Source organism: Lutra lutra, chromosome 3 (assembly GCF_902655055.1).
Source record: "Lutra lutra chromosome 3, mLutLut1.2, whole genome shotgun sequence".
NCBI lineage: Eukaryota > Metazoa > Chordata > Mammalia > Carnivora > Mustelidae > Lutra > Lutra lutra.
Window position 1 is genome coordinate 124,539,360 of NC_062280.1, and position 17,661 is coordinate 124,557,020.

General features: G+C 45.0%; 2 protein-coding genes and 2 non-coding genes across 4 annotated transcripts; all 4 read left to right on the forward strand.

Moving 5' to 3' along the window:
• Positions 1-74: 74 nt before the first annotated feature.
• On the forward strand, positions 75-4,823 carry RPL21 (ribosomal protein L21). Its single transcript, XM_047723000.1, has 6 exons — positions 75-154; positions 2,243-2,321; positions 2,587-2,648; positions 3,235-3,347; positions 4,385-4,535; positions 4,726-4,823. Exons 2-6 carry the CDS (start codon positions 2,255-2,257, stop codon positions 4,813-4,815), a joined length of 483 nt encoding a protein of 160 aa, XP_047578956.1. The 5' UTR covers positions 75-154; positions 2,243-2,254; the 3' UTR covers positions 4,816-4,823.
• On the forward strand, positions 3,049-3,119 carry LOC125096652 (small nucleolar RNA SNORD102). The gene has a single exon (XR_007126315.1). It is a non-coding gene; the product is annotated as a small nucleolar RNA SNORD102 (small nucleolar RNA).
• Positions 3,392-3,518, forward strand: LOC125096668 (small nucleolar RNA SNORA27). The gene has a single exon (XR_007126331.1). It is a non-coding gene; the product is annotated as a small nucleolar RNA SNORA27 (small nucleolar RNA).
• A 7,939-nt stretch (positions 4,824-12,762) lies between the features above and the next one.
• On the forward strand, positions 12,763-15,578 carry RASL11A (RAS like family 11 member A). The gene is made up of 4 exons (XM_047722999.1): positions 12,763-13,265; positions 13,684-13,740; positions 13,846-13,925; positions 14,864-15,578. The coding sequence occupies exons 1-4, from the start codon at positions 13,142-13,144 to the stop codon at positions 15,329-15,331; spliced, it is 729 nt and encodes a 242-aa protein (XP_047578955.1). The 5' UTR covers positions 12,763-13,141; the 3' UTR covers positions 15,332-15,578.
• Positions 15,579-17,661: the final 2,083 nt, after the last annotated feature.

Genomic DNA, 17,661 nt, shown 5'->3' on the forward strand with positions numbered 1-17,661 from the left:
CCTCCCCTTGTTCTCTGAGAAGATCCCCTTTCCCAGAAGAGTTGCTTTCTCCTGGCATTCCTTTCAGGCAGTGGTCCGGGCAGCCCGGAGGCCCTTGTAAGGCGCGAGCTGCAGCCCCGCCTCCTTCCTTTCGGCCGGAACCGCCATCTTCCAGGTAGGACCTGCGCGTGGCTCCTGGTGCCGCGTGTCCCACAGACTCGAGTACTGATCCTGAGGCCGCTGCGGTCGTGCATTCAGGTCCTAGAGAGACGGTCTAGTCTGTCCGGGGTCCACTGACCTAGGTGATGGAGCTATGTTCGTCCAGAACAGGAGTGGCCTGGGCCGGGCGTCGGCCGGGGGCTGAGGACCGGACGGCAAGGCCGCGGCCCTAAGAAGGGAGAGACCCGAGAAAAGCGAAGCCGAGTCACTGGGGGTGAGGCAATTCGGGTCAGTCTGAGAAAGAATTTGTTTTTCCTGTGTCCCCATGGCTTCAGCCTCAGTGTTCTGGGTCTTCGGACAGGCTTTGTGCAGCCGCATGGCCCAGTGCTTTTCGAACTTTTCAGTATGGTGTTTTTGCTAGTCTTGTAAAGTCTAAATTTGTGGTGCTGTTGGATAGGGGCTTATGGGGTGATAGGAATGATTTTACGGGTGTAAAGACATGGACTTTAACCTCCGATGAGGCCTAGGGCTTGAAAACTTGGGCTCGCGGTCCCCGAACAGAGAGGGTGCTTTTCATGATAAGAGCTGTAGACCATTTGGCTTCAGTGTGTGAAATTAATCCTGTTTAAAGTTGGGGTCCCAGATCCCATTTGGACAAACGGAAAGTGCTTTCAGGCGCTTTCATGTTGCCACGAATACTGTTAACGCTGGGGTGGCATGGGAATAGCTAGGTGTTTCATTTGGAATCTTAGGGAGAAAGTCCTTGAATTACCCTTTAATCACCCTTTTCTTTTTTTTTTTTTTTCCTCCTCCTTCCCCTTTTTTTCTTTAATTTCTTAATCTTGTTTGTAAGTGGTAGCTACCAGAGTTGAGCAAACTGCCGGTTGCATTTTACAGTGGGTCCTGTTACAGAATCTACAGCATTGCTGTGTCCTGCGTTAATTATTACTAGTGATTTGAGCCTGCAGAGCATCTCTCCTTGTTTATGAACTTGACACTTCGGTATGAGTTGACACAAATGTAGAGAATTTGAGGGTCAAAGTAGAATATCTGGCACTTGATAGATGCTTAGTTATCTTTTAAAAAAGTAATGGAAGCGTTTGTTGCATCAGTGATTTGGCTTTGGTGAGTTAGGTGAAACATTGTGTTTCCATACCTCTCAAGCTAATGACTAAGGTACTTTGGAGTCTCTCTTCTTTAAGAAATGTTGATAGAAGGGTACCTTGGTGGCTCAGGGCTTCTCATCCTCCCTCCGCTGTTCCCCCTTCTTGTGCGCTCTCTCATTCTCCCTCAAATAAATCTTTAAAAAAGAACTGTTAATAAGAGACTGAATTATGTTACAGTCCAGTCCGGTTAAGCCTGATTTACATATATTTGCCTTGTGGTAGAAGTAATTTTCAGTAATGGTAGTTCTGCCCTTGAATGACCTAGAGCAATAAAACCTGTTGTTTCAAACTTTTGAGAGACAGTGAAAGATTTGGTGTGAAATGCCTGTATGTGAATTCTTAGATAATGATAATGAACTTACTGTGGTTAAGCAAATAGGCTAGAACTTCGTGAATGCTTTGTAGATTTTACTGCAGTTGATTAACTCCCATTTTGCAGATGAGGATCAGAGTTTAAGTATAAATTTCCCAGGGGAGCAAGTGGCAGAATCTCAGTCAGAATTAGGTCAGAAGTTATAAAGCCTGTGTTTTTCCCCTTCAACTCTACATATGTTTATTAGTGAGTGATGGAGTAAGTAGTCAGAAATAAATAGGAAGTGATTTGGATTCGTGACAGTTAACAGATGGTTGTGTCACCAAAAAAGAAAAAAAAGTCAGTAAGAGAAGGGGTTTAATCTACCGTATAAAAATGCAGGGCTGAGGGGTGCCTGGGTGGCTCAGTGGGTTAAAGCACTCTGCCTTCTGCTCTGGTCGTGATCCCAGGGTCCTGGGATCAAGCCCCGCACCGGGCTCTGCTCCTTGGGGAGTCTGCTTCCCCCTCTCTCTCTGCCCACCTCTATGCCTACTGTCAAATAATAAATAAAATCTTTAAAAAAAAAAAAAAAGACAAATGTCAGTTTTGCATTTGCATTTGACTGTTTTATACTTTCTGTTTTCAGTAATTTGCCAAAATGACCAACACAAAGGGAAAGAGGAGAGGTACCCGGTACATGTTCTCTAGGCCTTTTAGAAAACATGGTAAGTAAGTTTACCCTCCTATGAGAGCAAACATGGCATACATTCATACAATGCATTCTTAATAGATGGCAGTAATTAACCAGCACCTAATATGTTTTTGTAATAAATAAAAAGCATAAATTTCATATAGTAGTTTCTTACAAACAAGATTTAAAAATAAAACTGTCACAGATAAAATATGTTGAAAGCTAGTAAGCTTAAATTTTTTGTTTAATAAGGTAGACTTCAATCTTGATACTGACGATACTGATTTTTTTGGGTGCAGGAGTTGTTCCTTTGGCCACATACATGCGAATCTACAAGAAAGGTGATATTGTGGACATCAAGGTAAATTCTAAAATTAGGTGAATAACCTACAGAATAATATTAGAAGGTAGAAAAGTTTAATCTAATATTGGAATTCAAATGTATGTTGCATCTGTTGGCTTTTTTTTTCTCCTGAATAGGGAAAATCTTTGGTCTGAATAAAAGCTCTTAAGTGTAGAATGGCTCATTTAACTCAGAAACCAGAGTCTCTGAAGTGCTATTCCAGAATCTAAGAATTTTCTCCTAACTTGTTTGTTACCGGGTTGTGAAAAAAATCAGGAGTTTGTTGATAACAGAAAGGGATAATACTTTGGTGCAAAATGTAATTGTTGATGGAGACGGAGATGGAGATTGTTATTTTTTTAAATAAACAGTAAAAGTTCTTTTGTGACCGGTATTTAAATGTATCCTGGTACTCTGGAGCTTAATGATGATTGTCTTTTTGATTGCTTGAAGCAATGTGAAAAACACATTTCACCGGCTCTGAAAGCTCTTGAGTTGCCATTTGAAAGAAAAAATTTTTAGAGTATCTTAGTTACTCTAATAAGAGTCAGGATGTAAAAGGAAGGGGAAATGCTGGCATAACTTTCATCTCCTTTCTTAACAGGGAATGGGCACTGTTCAAAAGGGAATGCCCCACAAATGTTACCATGGCAAAACTGGAAGAGTCTACAATGTTACTCAGCATGCTGTTGGTATTGTTGTAAACAAACAAGTTAAGTAAGTAATGTCAGAGTTCTTTTTAGCAGATTAGTATTCCCTCATACCCCCTTTTCACTTTGCCAATTGGACTTATGTCTTTATTGGTCATTCAAGTGGGGCAAAGGAAACATCCTTTTAAAACTCAAGCAAACTGGGTGTTTGCCTTGTATCCTGTCAGAGGAAACACATTGAACTAGACTTAATGGAAAGTTTTATTAGGGTTTGGTGTTAAGCAGTTCTAGTTTTCAAAGTATAAAAAGAAGTGTTTAAGTAGTAAATTCAGTTAGTAATTTGGTTTTGGCTTATGGTATTTCAAGGTCTGTCACCTCATCAAAAGGAGGCTTGAGGGGCGTCTGGGTGGCTCAATGGGTTAAAGCCTCTGCCTTGGGATTATGAGCTCCGCATGGGCTCTTTGCTCAGCAGGGAGCCTGCCCCCGCCCCAGCCTACTTGTGAGCTGTCTGTCAAATAAATAAATAAAATCTTTAAAAAAAAAGAGGAGGCTTGAAAGTGGAGATGTTTGGTGATGTATGGGTGGCACAGTCCATTAAGTATCTAACTCTTGGTTTTGGCTTGGCTTGTAGGATGGAGCCCTGAGTCAGGCTCCACAGTCAGCATGGAGTCTGCTTAAGACTCCCCCTGCCCCCAATAAACCTTTTATTTTTAGAGAGAACGTGAGCAGCGTGGGGAGGGACAGAAGGAGAGAAGAGAGAGAATCTCCAGTAGACACCCTGCTGAGTGTAGATCCTGAAAACGGCTCAGTCCCATGACACTGGGATGGTGACCTGAGCCAAAACCCAAGAGTGGGATGCTCAACGGCTGAGCCACTCAGGCACCCCAGTGAATAAATGTTTAAGAAGGAAAAAAAAAGTGGAGGTGTTTGCTTCCAAGTTTTCTCCTAGTACGATGAATGATTATAAATTAGCCATCACCCTGCTGTGTAATCCTATTTGTAGGTAAAAGGTTTATGGTTTATTTAATAAATGAAATTGCCAAATAAAATTGGACTTCGTTAAATTTTTGCTGAAGCATTTATAGTAATGTTGATTCTCCCCAGGGGCAAGATTCTTGCCAAGAGAATTAATGTCCGCATTGAGCATATTAAACATTCAAAGAGCCGAGATAGCTTCCTGAAGCGTGTAAAGGAAAATGATCAGAAAAAGAAGGAAGCCAAAGAGAAAGGTACTTGGGTTCAGCTGAAGCGTCAGGTGAGTGCTCGACAGATGGTTTTTGCTATTAGTCTTCAGAATTTTAAAACTTGCTCAGTAGTAGTTTCTTTTTCATATGAAAGCGAATGAATTGAGTATTTTATTTCTTTGTTTCTGAGAACACTTCAAAACTGATCACGTCCCTGTTGTAATTGTTCCCTTGGTGGGTTTTTTTTTTCTCCCCCAATAGCCTGCTCCACCCAGAGAAGCACATTTCGTGAGAACCAACGGAAAGGAGCCCGAACTGCTGGAACCCATTCCCTATGAATTCATGGCATGATAAATAAAGGACCTCAAGACTGTAAAATTGTTTCTCTTAATTGAGTAGAAGTGTAGTGTCCTTTCCCCGAAAAAATATTTAAAGCAAATTTTGTGTCCTAATTCTTTGGGTGATGTCTTTATTCAAACTTAGTGGCTTTTTTCTTGCTGAAAGATCTGAGGTGGTTTATCATAGAAAAGAATATACTCAGTTGATTAGAAAACTGCCAGATATTACTTTAAAAATATTTGTGGTTGGAAAATAGTCTCTCCAAATCCCAAAGAAAAAAATTTTAAAAATACGTGAAAGGTTATCTGTTGCATTGCATTTAAGCTTAGGGAAAGTTGAGTCTTGGAATTGTATCCTGCCTTAAATAGCTGTGTTGTGAGGTTAAAGAACTTGCCTTTGAAGAGTACTATTTAAAAATAGATGGTTTAAAGCACTCTGTTTGGTTCCTACTAAATTGTTTTCCCTATCATTTCCTGTTATGGTTTTCCTGTATGTTGCTCTGGCTCTTGGGAAAATTTTGCTTCTTGGAATTGCTTGCTTTCCCCAGTTCCTTTGTACTTGTATCTTTCCCTGAAATACCTATACTTTTAAGTTGGTGAATTCCTGATAGTCCTTTGTTCACCTTGAGTGTCATAGGTGAACTTTCCCTGATAAAAGTAATTTATGGAGAGGGATGAATGGAAGTGCTTGGAATCAGAGAAGAGAAATTATGGTTTGGGATGGTAGAATAAATCCCTTATGCCTATTCCCACTACAGGTGTGTTCATAATTTTTAAAAACTTGATCTTCACATTAGATCTGGGGTTAAAAAACTCATAGTATGTCCTCCTGGGTCCTGGCACATAGTATTTCTTTTATTTATTTATTTTTTTAAAGATTTTATTTATTTGACAGATCACAAGTAGGCAGGGAGGCAGGCAGAGAGGGGGAAACAGACTCCCCGCCAACACAGGACTTGATTCCAATACCCCCGAGATCATGACCCAAGCTGAAGGCAGAGGCTTATTAACCCACTGAGCCACCCAGGCATCCGATAAGTATTTCATAATTTTTTTTTTTAAGATTTTATTTATTTGACAGAGATCACAAGTAGGCAGAGAGGCAGGCAGAGAGAGGAGGAAGCAGGTTCCCTGCTGAGCAGAGAGCCTGAAGCGGGGCTGGATCCCAAGACCCTGAGATCATGACCTGAGCCAAAGGCAGAGGCTTAACCCTCTGAGCCACCCAGGTGCCCCTTCATAAATGTTTTTTGAATTGAGGAAAGCACTGCCTTTTTTTCTTTTTTTTTTGTTTTAGATTTTTTAAATTTATTTGAGAGAGGTAGCACAAGCTGGGAGGAGAAGGAGAAGCTGGCTCCCTGCCAGCAGGGAACCTGATGGGCTCAGTCTCAGGACCCTGGGATCATGACCTGAGCCAAAGGCAAATGCTTAACCAGTTGAGCCACTCAGGTGCGCCAAACACATTTTCTAATTTCTGTATGTATGCTTAATCTTGTTTTCCTATGGACTTCACCAAACTAGAGTGATTTGGATTTTAAAGGTCTCAAAACAATTTTGTTCATGTGTAATTGAGATTTAATATTAAGTCTCCTACATGATGTGGAAAGATCGGGAAACCTCAAACTTTGTTCATTTTTCAGCAGTTTGTATTAACCTTCCTGTTGCCCCATGTAAAATGAGGGTATTATCTATATGTGTATAGGGATTGGACCAAATGATTCCCAGAGGTCCTTTATGCACATAGGACCTATGACTCCATATTCCTATGACACCAGATGACAATTGTGACAGAAGACATGGCAGAGGATTGGGTCCCTCAATTCAGGAGGGCTGGTGAAGGTGAATATTGAGATAAAAGGGCTGTTAAATATAACTAGTTTAGGGGAGTTCTTAGGGCAGGTCACCATAAAGTGAACTCTTTCAACTGATGTATGGTGTGGTGATTTTCTAATGCACTGTGAATGCGATAGTGGTACCGTGAATGTACATAAACCATTTTTAGTATTGGAGTGCAGTCCGACTTGGTTTTGGCTTAGGTCTCAGCGTCATGAGGTCAGGCTTTGCTGTCGGCTCCAATGGTTGTCAAGTATGGTTTCCCACCTGACATCAACATTTTGGGGGAACTTGTTAAAAATGTGGGCCTACTAAATCAAATTCTGGGGATGAGCCCCACACTTCAGAACCTCTCTGGGTGACTGATGCTTGCTCAAGTTTGAGAACCACTGATCTATGTATTTAGTCAACTCTAATATACTTGAGACTCAAATTTCAGAACTCATGTTTTCTGAACCTGTATTTCCAGCTCCCTCTTGGGCAGCTCCATCTGGATATCCTGGAAATACACAGATTAGTTTGAAGAGGTTTTATTATTGGAGAAACAAATTGCATCAAACTCCCTAGCTTTGAGTAATGTGTGTGTGCCGATAAATTACGTGCCTGCCTTGAAGTGCAGGTCCTTTTAAATAATGAGAAATTGTTACAGATTGTAGAATTAAAAAAGAATCTCTTACTGTACAATTCCCTTTTCTACACTTGGTGAGGATGGAGAAAAATGTTCTAAATTTTAACCTTTCTGCCCTATTCTTAAATTAGAGCCATGATGGTAAATGAAGGTGCATGGCTCCTTGAACTTTCGATTCTATCTTTTCTGGTCTAGCCAGGTACATTTTGAGAACTTCTGTTTTTGTTCAGTTGAGCATGATCCCAAGGGCTGAATAAAATTTACACTCTAAATGTTGTGGCAGAAAAAAAACCAGTTTCATATCTACTGTATTCTCACTAGAGTCAACCTTTTCTCTGTACTATGATAGGGGAAAAAAGTAGAAAAAAAACAATTTTGCTAAAACTTATAAAAGTTGATAAGAACGAAGTAGGTTTAGCTTTTTGAGCACAAGAGAAATAAAACAATTAGATTTGGAATACACGTGTTTATCCCATCCCCACTTAAAAGGAAAACAATTGGTATTGTTCATACAAAAGCTTTCCCAGAATCTGTGAGACAAGTTACTCGGTTATGAGTAATAGCAGTGAGGCAGCATCTGCAGCTCATATTGCTGAGGCAGAAAGTGTTTACAGAGGAGTGAATAAGCCCAGGGTTTTCTGTATTGTGGTTCTTTTCAAACTGCAAATGTGTGTGGTGAGGAATAACTGACAGGCTAGCTCATAAAGCCCCAAGTGGAAAAAGCATAGAGAAAATGCTTTGATACCTACTTCCTTGCAAGATTGGGATTTATGGAAATCATTTGATTGGGAAAAGAATGCGGTGAGGTACTCTATTCTAAATGAAGCGATGGCCTAGCTCAAGTTGAGGATGTGATTGAACTTCTGCTCCTGAGTGAGGAGGTTCAAAATAATTGCTTATGGAAGATGAATAAGTAAACAGTTCTAAGATCTAGAGAGCAAGATGATACTCTGTTCATTAAATGCTCCTAACACTGCCCCTATTACAGTCAGGGTTACCCTCCTTAAGAGTTCAGTGGCTTTACATAACCTCTAGATAAATCCCTGAGCATATAATGCATTGCCATCCACAGTCTGGTCTCCAACTTTTTGGACCATCTACCCCATCCTTTCTAATGCTTGATAATACTCATAGCTCCCCAGACTTGTATCATACTTCTACTTTGAGGATTTTGCTCATGCTGTTCCTTCAACTTGACATGCCATCTCCCACCTTCTGTTTCCACCTACCAAATATTACTCATGCTCAGAGACCAGGCCATTTCTTCCTGTAGCTTTCCCTGATTACCACCACCTCCCTCCCCCATTCAGATTTAATTCTCCCTATGGCAGCTCTATTGGGAGTTGGCACCCCGACCTGCTTTGTCATTCCTTTTACATGACCAGAGTGTTTTCATCCTGCTTTCTGCATGGATGGAAAATGCCAAGATGAGAAATCAGAGGGGTTGAAGTGTCTCCTACAGAATGGCTCAATGACTTCGGGTAAGTAACTAACCTTGTCTGAACCTCAATTTAGGAGATAGTTAACCCACTTTACAGGTTTAGATTAAAAAAGAAATGGACTTTTTTGACAAATTTATGAAGAATAATGAATTTCGGGGCACCTGGGTGGCTCAGTGGGTTGAGCCTCTGCCTTCAGCTCAGGGTCCTGGGATTGAGCCCCGCATTGGGCTCTCTGCTCAGCGGGGAGCCTGCTTCCCCCTCTCTTCTGCCTGCCTCTCTGCCTACTTGTGATCTCTCTCTGTCAAATAAAATCTTTAAAAAAAAATAATTTCACTGTGGAGATGTCTGTGAAGGCAGGCAGGAACGTCTTATACCTTGTCATCCCCCTCAGTAGATGATTGGTAATAGAAAATTAGCTGTTCTTTGTATTCTGTACCAGCACTTAGAGAAGCCTTGCAGCGAGTAGATTTTCAGTGATTTTGACTGTTGAAATAAACTAGGGAGCTAGTAGGAAAGCACAATTTTTATTCTGGTGAAATTACCTAAAGGTAGTCTGTGAGTCTCCAGTAAGTTCATTGTTCAAGGATTTAGGATACAGACAAAGAGTTGGTATTAGGAGGGGATGGATAGTGGAGAGGGGTTCTTGAACCGGAGGAGGACCCTTGGCAGCTTTGCCTCAGGACTAGCAATCAAGCTTATTTAGCTGGTAAAGGGTTAATAACTTCCCAAGGCTGTTATTTGCAAATTACCGAATTCTGCCCTTCATACTCATTCTGAACACCCACAGGATTTGTGTATCCATATCTGAGCCTACGCATTTCCATTATCATTTTAAAACCACTTCAGTATGCCTGTGTTACATTGGTTGCACTACACTTTTACATAACTCTGGACACAAAGAAATCCAAGATGAAATAGAACTCAAGCAGCAACAATTTAGGCAATGCTATTTATAATGTTCAGTAACTGTTCAGTAACATGCTGTCTATTAAAAGGTCATGGATTATCTTGTCTATTTGCAAATGCAAAGAGCTTTCCAAGGAGAATAAAATAACATTTTGAGCTCTGAGCAAAGGTGCGAATGTGAATGCAAAATGGAACGTAATTATCAGTGGACAGAGAACAGTCGCAGGAATCTTACTTATTGGGTGACCTTAAACTAAAATGATCTTACTCCTGACAGGGAATGTAGGGTATGGAATGAGGTGTAGCAGTAAGTCCAAGATTCAGCCAAGAAAGTGCTCTCTTTTCCCTTGAGAGTTCTGCATTTTAATCCCAGGAGAGTGAAAGGTGTTTGTGGCAGAGTTGGGTGATTCCTGCTCAACAGTGATCCGTTCTTCTATTTCTTGATTTTTAATGGGGGAGCAAGTTGTCTGCTAGCTCCTGGGAGGAGTTAGGGTTGTTCTAAGTGACGATCCCAGTCTTCTTTGCTAGTACTTGGATAAACTCTCAGCTTCTCAGTACTGGAGACTGAGAGGTAAGAGAAAGTCTGCTGGGTTCTGAGAATTATTTTATTTCATAATGGAGATGAATAGAGTCCCATTCTCCCTTGCTTTGGTGAGGACTTGGTGTTTGGTTGAAACGGGCCATTTTGTGTTCAAAGAGAGCCAAGAGCATCTGGGACCCAACGACTTGGACCCCTATCACTGAAGAGCTGAAGGATCCCTGGAGCCTAATAGTTTCACGGTTGTTCTATAAATAGTAACTGTTTTTATGGTTCTCTCTCCCCCGTCAAGGAATGAGGTGCCCTGCTTTAAGTCTTTCCAGTTAAACTGAAGTTGAACAGAAGGGGATTGCCTTGTAAGCTGCCAAAAGTCAGTGCAATTGAAATACAGCAGTTCATCTCAGGACATTTCCTGGAACACTCTCGAGAGTAGGTTGCTCTCAAAACCAAGCTATTGGGATGATGGTTACACACATGACTCCTGTCTTTTCCAGTTCACACAGTGAAGACATCATTTATTCATTTATTCATTCAAAAAGTTGGTCAATGAACAAAGGACCTTCTAAGTCCAGGGTGCCACTATGTGCTGGTGTTAAAGACACAAGCTAGAGTCTCTGCCCCTGCGCCCCTCCCCACCCCTGCTGAGACACTCACGAAACAATTTTACAGAAAGTGACAGTTGAGATCAGTGCTGCTAAGAGTGTCCTAAGAGGGAGCAACTGGGAGATAGAGGCGGGGATGGCTGATCGAAGAAAGCTTCCAAGAGAGGAGCAAATAAGTCCTCATCTAGTCCTAGTCTACAGCGGGAGTCCTGAAGAATTCACCTGAGAGGTGAAGAGAACAGTGGAGCTGGAAAGGGGAAGATGCCAAGGGGTGCAGGCAATAGAAATGGTGGAACTTGAAGTGAAAGTGGTTGGAGTCAAGGATGGTTCCCAGGTTGCTGGTTTGGAATTCTGAGTAGATGGAGGGAAACCTGCATTAGTGTAGCTGGTTGCTGAAAATGGATTCCATTCTCTATCCCTCTCTGCATCCCACCCAGCCCTTTCTTTATTCTTTAAAATATTTATTTCAGAGAGATAGGTAGTGCATGAGCTGGGAGGAGGGGAGGGGAGGACAGAGGGAGAGAAAGCAGACTCCCCACTGAGGGGTGAGCCCAAGGCAGGGCTCCATCTCCCAACCCAGAGATTATGACCTGAGCCCCTGAGCAGAGACCAAGAGCTCGATGCGTAACTGACTGAGCCACCCAGCCCTTTCAAATGTGATTTCAGTGCCCTCCGCTGAGGAGTGGAGTGGATCCCTTCCCCTCTCCTTGAATTTGGGCTGGAATTGTGATTGCAGCAGAGGTTATGGTTTCCACCATGGAGTAGGGCTCAAGAGGCCTTTTCACTCTGAAACCTGCTCAGCCACCAGGAGAGCAAACCTTAGCCAGCCAGTGTGTGTGTGTGTGGGTGGGTGGACTCAGACTTGTGAATCTGCCACTGCTCCTCTCCCATCACTGCTGACAGCTGGCCAGCTACCATACCCCCTCTCCCAGCTCTTTGCAGATACATGAAAGGGCCCAGCCGAGGTCAACTGAGTCTGGCCTAGATTAGGATAACGTATCCACTGACCTATAGAGGTGAGCAACTAAGGGGGATTGCTGTTTTAAGCCATTAAGTTTCGAGCAGTTTGCAGCAAAAGCTAACTAATACAACCAAGACAGAGAAAGTGATAAGGATGGGGCCCTCCATTAGGCAATTCGACATATGAGGCTGGTATACTGGAGGCCAGAAGCATGAAGTTCTAACCTGTAAGGATCAAATCCCAAGCCTTCTGCCATACTATGGTGGGCTCCCCAAACCCAAGACCAGGCCATTTTTCTCTTTTGTGTCGCCTTCTTCCACTACCCCATCCTTATCCTAAACTTCATTTTACACTTAGAAGTAAATACTTGGGGGCCTCTGGGTGGCTCAGTTGGTTAAGAGTCTACCTTCGGCCCAGATCATGATTCCAGTGAGGTCCTGGGATGCAGCCCCTTACAGGCTACTTGTTCAGTGGAAAGCCTGATTCTCCCTCTCCCTCTCCCTCTCCCCTGCTTGTGTTGTCTCTGTTGCCGTGTCTCTCTGTCAAGTAAATAAATAAATAAATAAAATCTTTAAAAAAAAAAAAAGTACATGAATAATAAAAGCAAATGCATGACTCAAGTGGATAGGACAGTATTAACGACAGAGAATTAGTCCAAAGAGCCAAAGCTCCCAGAGGATGGAATGTGTATTGAGTGTTCACTAATGAGCGGATTAAACCAAGGCCAGCCTCCAGGGTCTGAGGTTGGAGCCTAAGCAGCAAACAATTACTGCCCCAAGGCTTCACAAACCTGGAGCAAGGTCACAGTGACTGCAGTTCCCTTACACGGCTAGTAATTCACGGCTTTACCCTCCTACTTTTTCCTTAGTAATGTCACCCCTCAGCATCTTATGAAAATAAAAAGGGCAACAGATCCATCAGGAATTTATCCCTCCCATTGTTGCAGAAACATCCGACTGATGGCACTTTTTCCTCTTTCTTCCCTCCCGCAGCTCATAACTGATCTCGGGTTCACCCACTGGTCTAGTGACCCGGGCTAGTCTCTGCGGGGTGGAGGGCCCCCCAGGGCGGCGCCGGCACAGCCTGAAGAGAGGCCTCCCACGCGCTCGCGGAACGGTGGCTGTCCTTCTGGGGCCCGGGGCGGAGCGCGGCAGGCGGTGAGGCTGTGCGCCCGCCCCCGGCCCCCGGCCACTCGGCTCTCCAGCGCCGGCCTTGGGAAGGGGCGGGAAGGGGGCGGGGCCGGAGGTGGCCGCCCCGCCCCCACGGCGCGCGCCCAGCCCTTTAAAAACCGCCCACCCTGCAAGCTCTGTCGGCCGCTGAGGTCCCCGCGCACGGCTCGCGCACTGCTCGCGTACTGCTCCGCTGCGCCCGAGGCTGGGCTCGGCGGGCTTGCGCTCTCGGTGGCTTGACCCACTCGACAGACGCGCTCTCCATGCGGCCGCCAACCATGTCTGGGCACTGTTTGCTCGCGCCCATCCCCGAGTCCTCCTCCGACTGCCTCCTGCCCAAGGACATCAAGCTGGCCGTGCTGGGCGCCGGCCGGGTAGGGAAGAGCGGTGAGTACCCAGGGGGTTGCGCGGGGACGACCGGGCGTTGGGGAAGAGCCGGAGCTCTGGGCGGAGGGGAGGGGGCTGGAGCGCCAGGAAGAACCTGGAAGTTTCCGCGCCAGCCACGGCTCTCCCCCGCCAGCCCGCTTTCCCCGCTGCTTCCTCGGGGCGTCTACTCCTGGGCTCCCGCCTGGCTTGCCCCCTGCAGGAGGAGCGGGGCTGGCGCGGCAGGTGGATACCTGCGGTCACACCCGCCGCAAAACCCGTGGAAGACTGCCACGGCCGCACCCTTGGCTTTGCAGAGCCTTGCAACGTGGGCAATACCCGCTGTTCTGCGGCCCGGCGCCCTCTCCTTTTCCACGAGAGCGTCCCGGCTTTACTGTTTTGTCCTAGTCCTTTAATTGATTTTCCTATTTTTCCTGTTCAGCAATGATCGTGCGCTTCCTGACCAAGAGATTCATCGGCGATTATGAACCGAATACAGGTTAGAATAATTTCGTGCTCTCTGCTTTTGTGGCCGCATGCTCCGATTTTCTTTTTTCTGATACGTGTGTAGGAATTTTAAAGCAAATTCTCCTTCATCCTTCAGGCAAATTGTATTCACGGCTGGTCTACATGGAGGGAGACCAGCTATCCCTGCAGATCCAGGACACCCCTGGGGGCATCCAGGTAAGGACAGCGGGAAGCAAAACAGCTCACCACCTCCCACACACCCGGGGGCTCCCCAGCAGGAGCAAGATGTGTAAACACACCTGTTTCGCATTTCTGTGAAGGCCGGGGCTGTCCGCAGAGGGTCTGTTAGAAACCCTCCTGGTGGGGACAGGGTGAGTGGATGGTTAGACTGGCAGCTTCCTCCAGTCCAGCATCTCCAAAGGGGAGAGATAGTTAACAGTCTCTTTGCAGCTCTGGCTGAGACATCACTCACAACTTGCAGGGTTGGGGCTCACCGCTTTTTTCAGAGTGGGGCCATGAACCCATTAACCCAACTGTTGGTGGTGGGATTCCTGAGCCAGTCCTCTCCGCTAGCAAGGACAGCAAGAGTGCTTCTGTTTGTAACTGTTCCCTCAAGTCAGTTAATTGCAACCAGATAGCCCCCTGGCAAGCAGTCAGGAATTTAACTTGATTAACAAGTTATTAATTGCTCTCCCTTGGAGGGAGGAAAGGTCTTGTGGAAGAACAGAAAAAAGGAATTTGTTTCTGTAACATTCTCAAAAGGACATGCTAAAAATATTTTTATGGGCTTGGGAAAAGATATTTATCTTGGCTTATTTTCAAAGTTTTGTTTATTCTCAGTTCCCTAAAGATTGCGCCATTCTTCTTTGAAAGTTCTCACTGAAGTCATTCTGCAGTCAGCCAGGGCTCGCCACAGAATACCTGCCAAGCAGGGGTTTAAGGATAATGCATTGGCAACAGCCGTAAAATAACCCAGGCAGGGAGCTTGCTCTTCCTGCATCCAAAGCCTCCTCCTGCAGAAGCTAGGTAGCATCTGCAAACTGTATTTAAGATTTCTCTTTTGAATGCTTTTTTGCAAGCGTTGCTCTGATGTTATTTTGAGTCCTCTCCCACTGAGGGCTTCCTTGATCCAGACTCGTTTTGATCTTTCTCAGGTCCAAGACAACCTGACCCAAGTAGTTGATTCCCTGTCCAAGTGCATGCAGTGGGCAGAGGGCTTTCTGCTGGTCTACTCCATCACAGACTACGACAGCTACCAGTCTATCCGCCCCCTTTACCACCACATCCGGAAGGTCCACCCTGACTCTAGGGCGCCTGTCATCATCGTGGGCAACAAGGGGGACCTTCTCCATGCCCGTCAAGTGCAAACGCATGATGGCATTCAACTGGCCAATGAACTGGGCAGCCTGTTCCTTGAAATTTCCACCAGTGAAAACTATGAGGACGTCTGTGATGTGTTTCAGCATCTCTGTAAAGAGGTGAGCAAGCTGCACAGCCTCAGCGGGGAGAGGAGGAGGGCCTCCATCATTCCCCGGCCACGCTCTCCCAACATGCAAGACCTCAAGAGGCGCTTCAAACAGGCTCTGTCTTCCAAAGTGAAATCCACCTCTGCACTGGGGTAAACCCATCTCACACCGAATTGGCTCCTTTTTACTGTGCATTTGTGCAGCTGAAAAAGACTGGGGACCTCCCTTTTTAATTGCACATTCAAAGTTTATTTTTATACAGACTATTGGTTTTCAAGTGTATGTGTATTTCTGAAAACCCAGTGATTGCCTAGAAGTTGGTAGAGATTTTTTTAAATAAAATGATTTTTTTTTTATTGTAACTGCTAGCCACTTTTCCATTAAAGGCAAAATGGCAACATTGCTCCTTGTTTTCTAAATGTCTTTTTATAGAAATCAGACTTGCACCAGAGCCCAGAACGGCTCCATGCTTGCCCTCAGTCTGAACTCCTGTTGGTGTCTTGTGGTACTAGGGGGGCCGATGTAGAGGGAATCTGTTGTGGGAGAAAGGAAAGAATGTGGAGGAGAAAAGATTTGAGCAACTGCAGGATGTCTGTCAACTAGGGCACTTTGCCCCCGGCATGAAATTGATACCATGTGATTTTCAAGGAAAGGAGTTCGTAGTATGCTGGTGTTAACAAGTTGGAAACATGAATGGCTGTTTTATTTATTGGTGCAAATGGAAGTCTACCCTCTCTACCTGCATTAGAAAACAGAAATTCCTCATGTCAGTAAGTACACCCTACCTAGAGTTGCTTAAACATTCTCCTTCCCGGGGTGCCGGGATGGCTCAGTCCCGTAAGTGTCGGACTCTTGATTTTGGCTCCGGTCATGATTTCAGGGTCACGGGATTAAGCCCCACGTTGGAACCTGTATTGGGCTCCATGCTGGGCATGGAACCTGCTTAAGAGTCTCCCTCTCCCTGTGCTCCTCCCCCCTCTCCTGCCCCCCAAATTCTCCTTCCTGCTCTTTCTCCCTGACCCTCGAATCCAACAGGGTACCTGATCTGTCAGTTCTCTCTCCTGTTTTTCTCTGAAACATCACTTTGCCAGAGTCCAGGCCTGTACAGCTCTCTTGCCTAGACTGGCAGGCAAGTGCAGGTGAGACCAGTTTCTTGGCCTCTGGACTGACACCCCTCTAATTCTTTCTTTACACCAGAACAACCCGACTAAAACCAACCCTAATCATTTATTTCCATGATTGAAAAACCTCAGCTGTGTTCCCCTTAGCCACCGGATAAAATATAAATGAGGCATGGCATCAAGATTCTTTACCACCTCAGGGTGCCTGGGTGGCTCTGGTTAAGCGTCTGCCTTCACCTTAGATCATGATCCCAGGGTCTTGGGATCGAGTCCCGCATTGGGCTCCCTGCTCAGCGGGAAGCCTGCTTCTCCCTCTCCCACTCCCCCTGCTTGTGTTCCCTCTCTTGCTGTTAATCTCTCTTTCTGTCAAATAAATAAAATCTTAAAAACAAAAAGATTCTTTACCACCTCTCCAGCTTAATCATTCCCTCCAACAAACACACTCACACCCGTTTACACACCGCCTCACACCTCACACACCGGAAGGCCCATTCAACAGAACAGTCTGCTGTTCTCCATGTATGCCAGGCTCTTGCAGGCCTTCCTGCCTTCGCAGGAACTATTCCCTGTGCCTGCAATATTTTTCCTCTTATCTCCTAAAAGATCACTAACTCATTGTTCAAGACTCAAGTCATGTGCTCTGTTCAGCCCCCGGGCTGCCCGCTCCGAGGCCTCCTCTACACCTGCAGCATTTCTGGGACTCTTGACCCATGTCACAGAGCTAGTTGTCACCCCCGTTGGAAGGACCACTGCTTGTGGCTGTAACTGCACATCATTCTTTTTTTTTTTTTTTAAAGATTTTATTTATTTGACAGAGACATAATGGGAGAGGGAGCACAAGCAAGGGGAGTGGGAGAGGGAGAACCAGGCTTCCCACCGAGCAGAGAGCCCGATGTGGGTCTCGATCCCAGGATCCTGGGATCATGACCTGATCCAAAGGCAGACACTTAATGACTGAGCCACCCAGGTGCCCCTGTAACTGCATTTCATGACTTTGTACCCAGGCTTCCGGCCTAGTGCTTGCACCCAGAGTGGTAGGTTTCCAGTAAATATTCGATGAATAATATGATAGCTGAATGCGTTATTTTTTGGTGCCAAGGGACAGTAACAGGAGGTTGCGTGAAACAACTTGTCACATCTGCAGAACAAGGACAAGAGAGATTCTGAGTAGTTAAAGTACTTGATGAGCAGTGACAGAGAGGAAATGAAACATATCTAGCTTCTGGCCATTGTGGACCATTACCCCCACCTTCCAAGGACGCCTGTGTCCATGTTTATGCTGTTAACACCATTCTTCCCTATGGTTGATGAGTGTCTACCTGTGCAAAATGGCATAAAGGATTACAAAAATGAGATAATTCATGT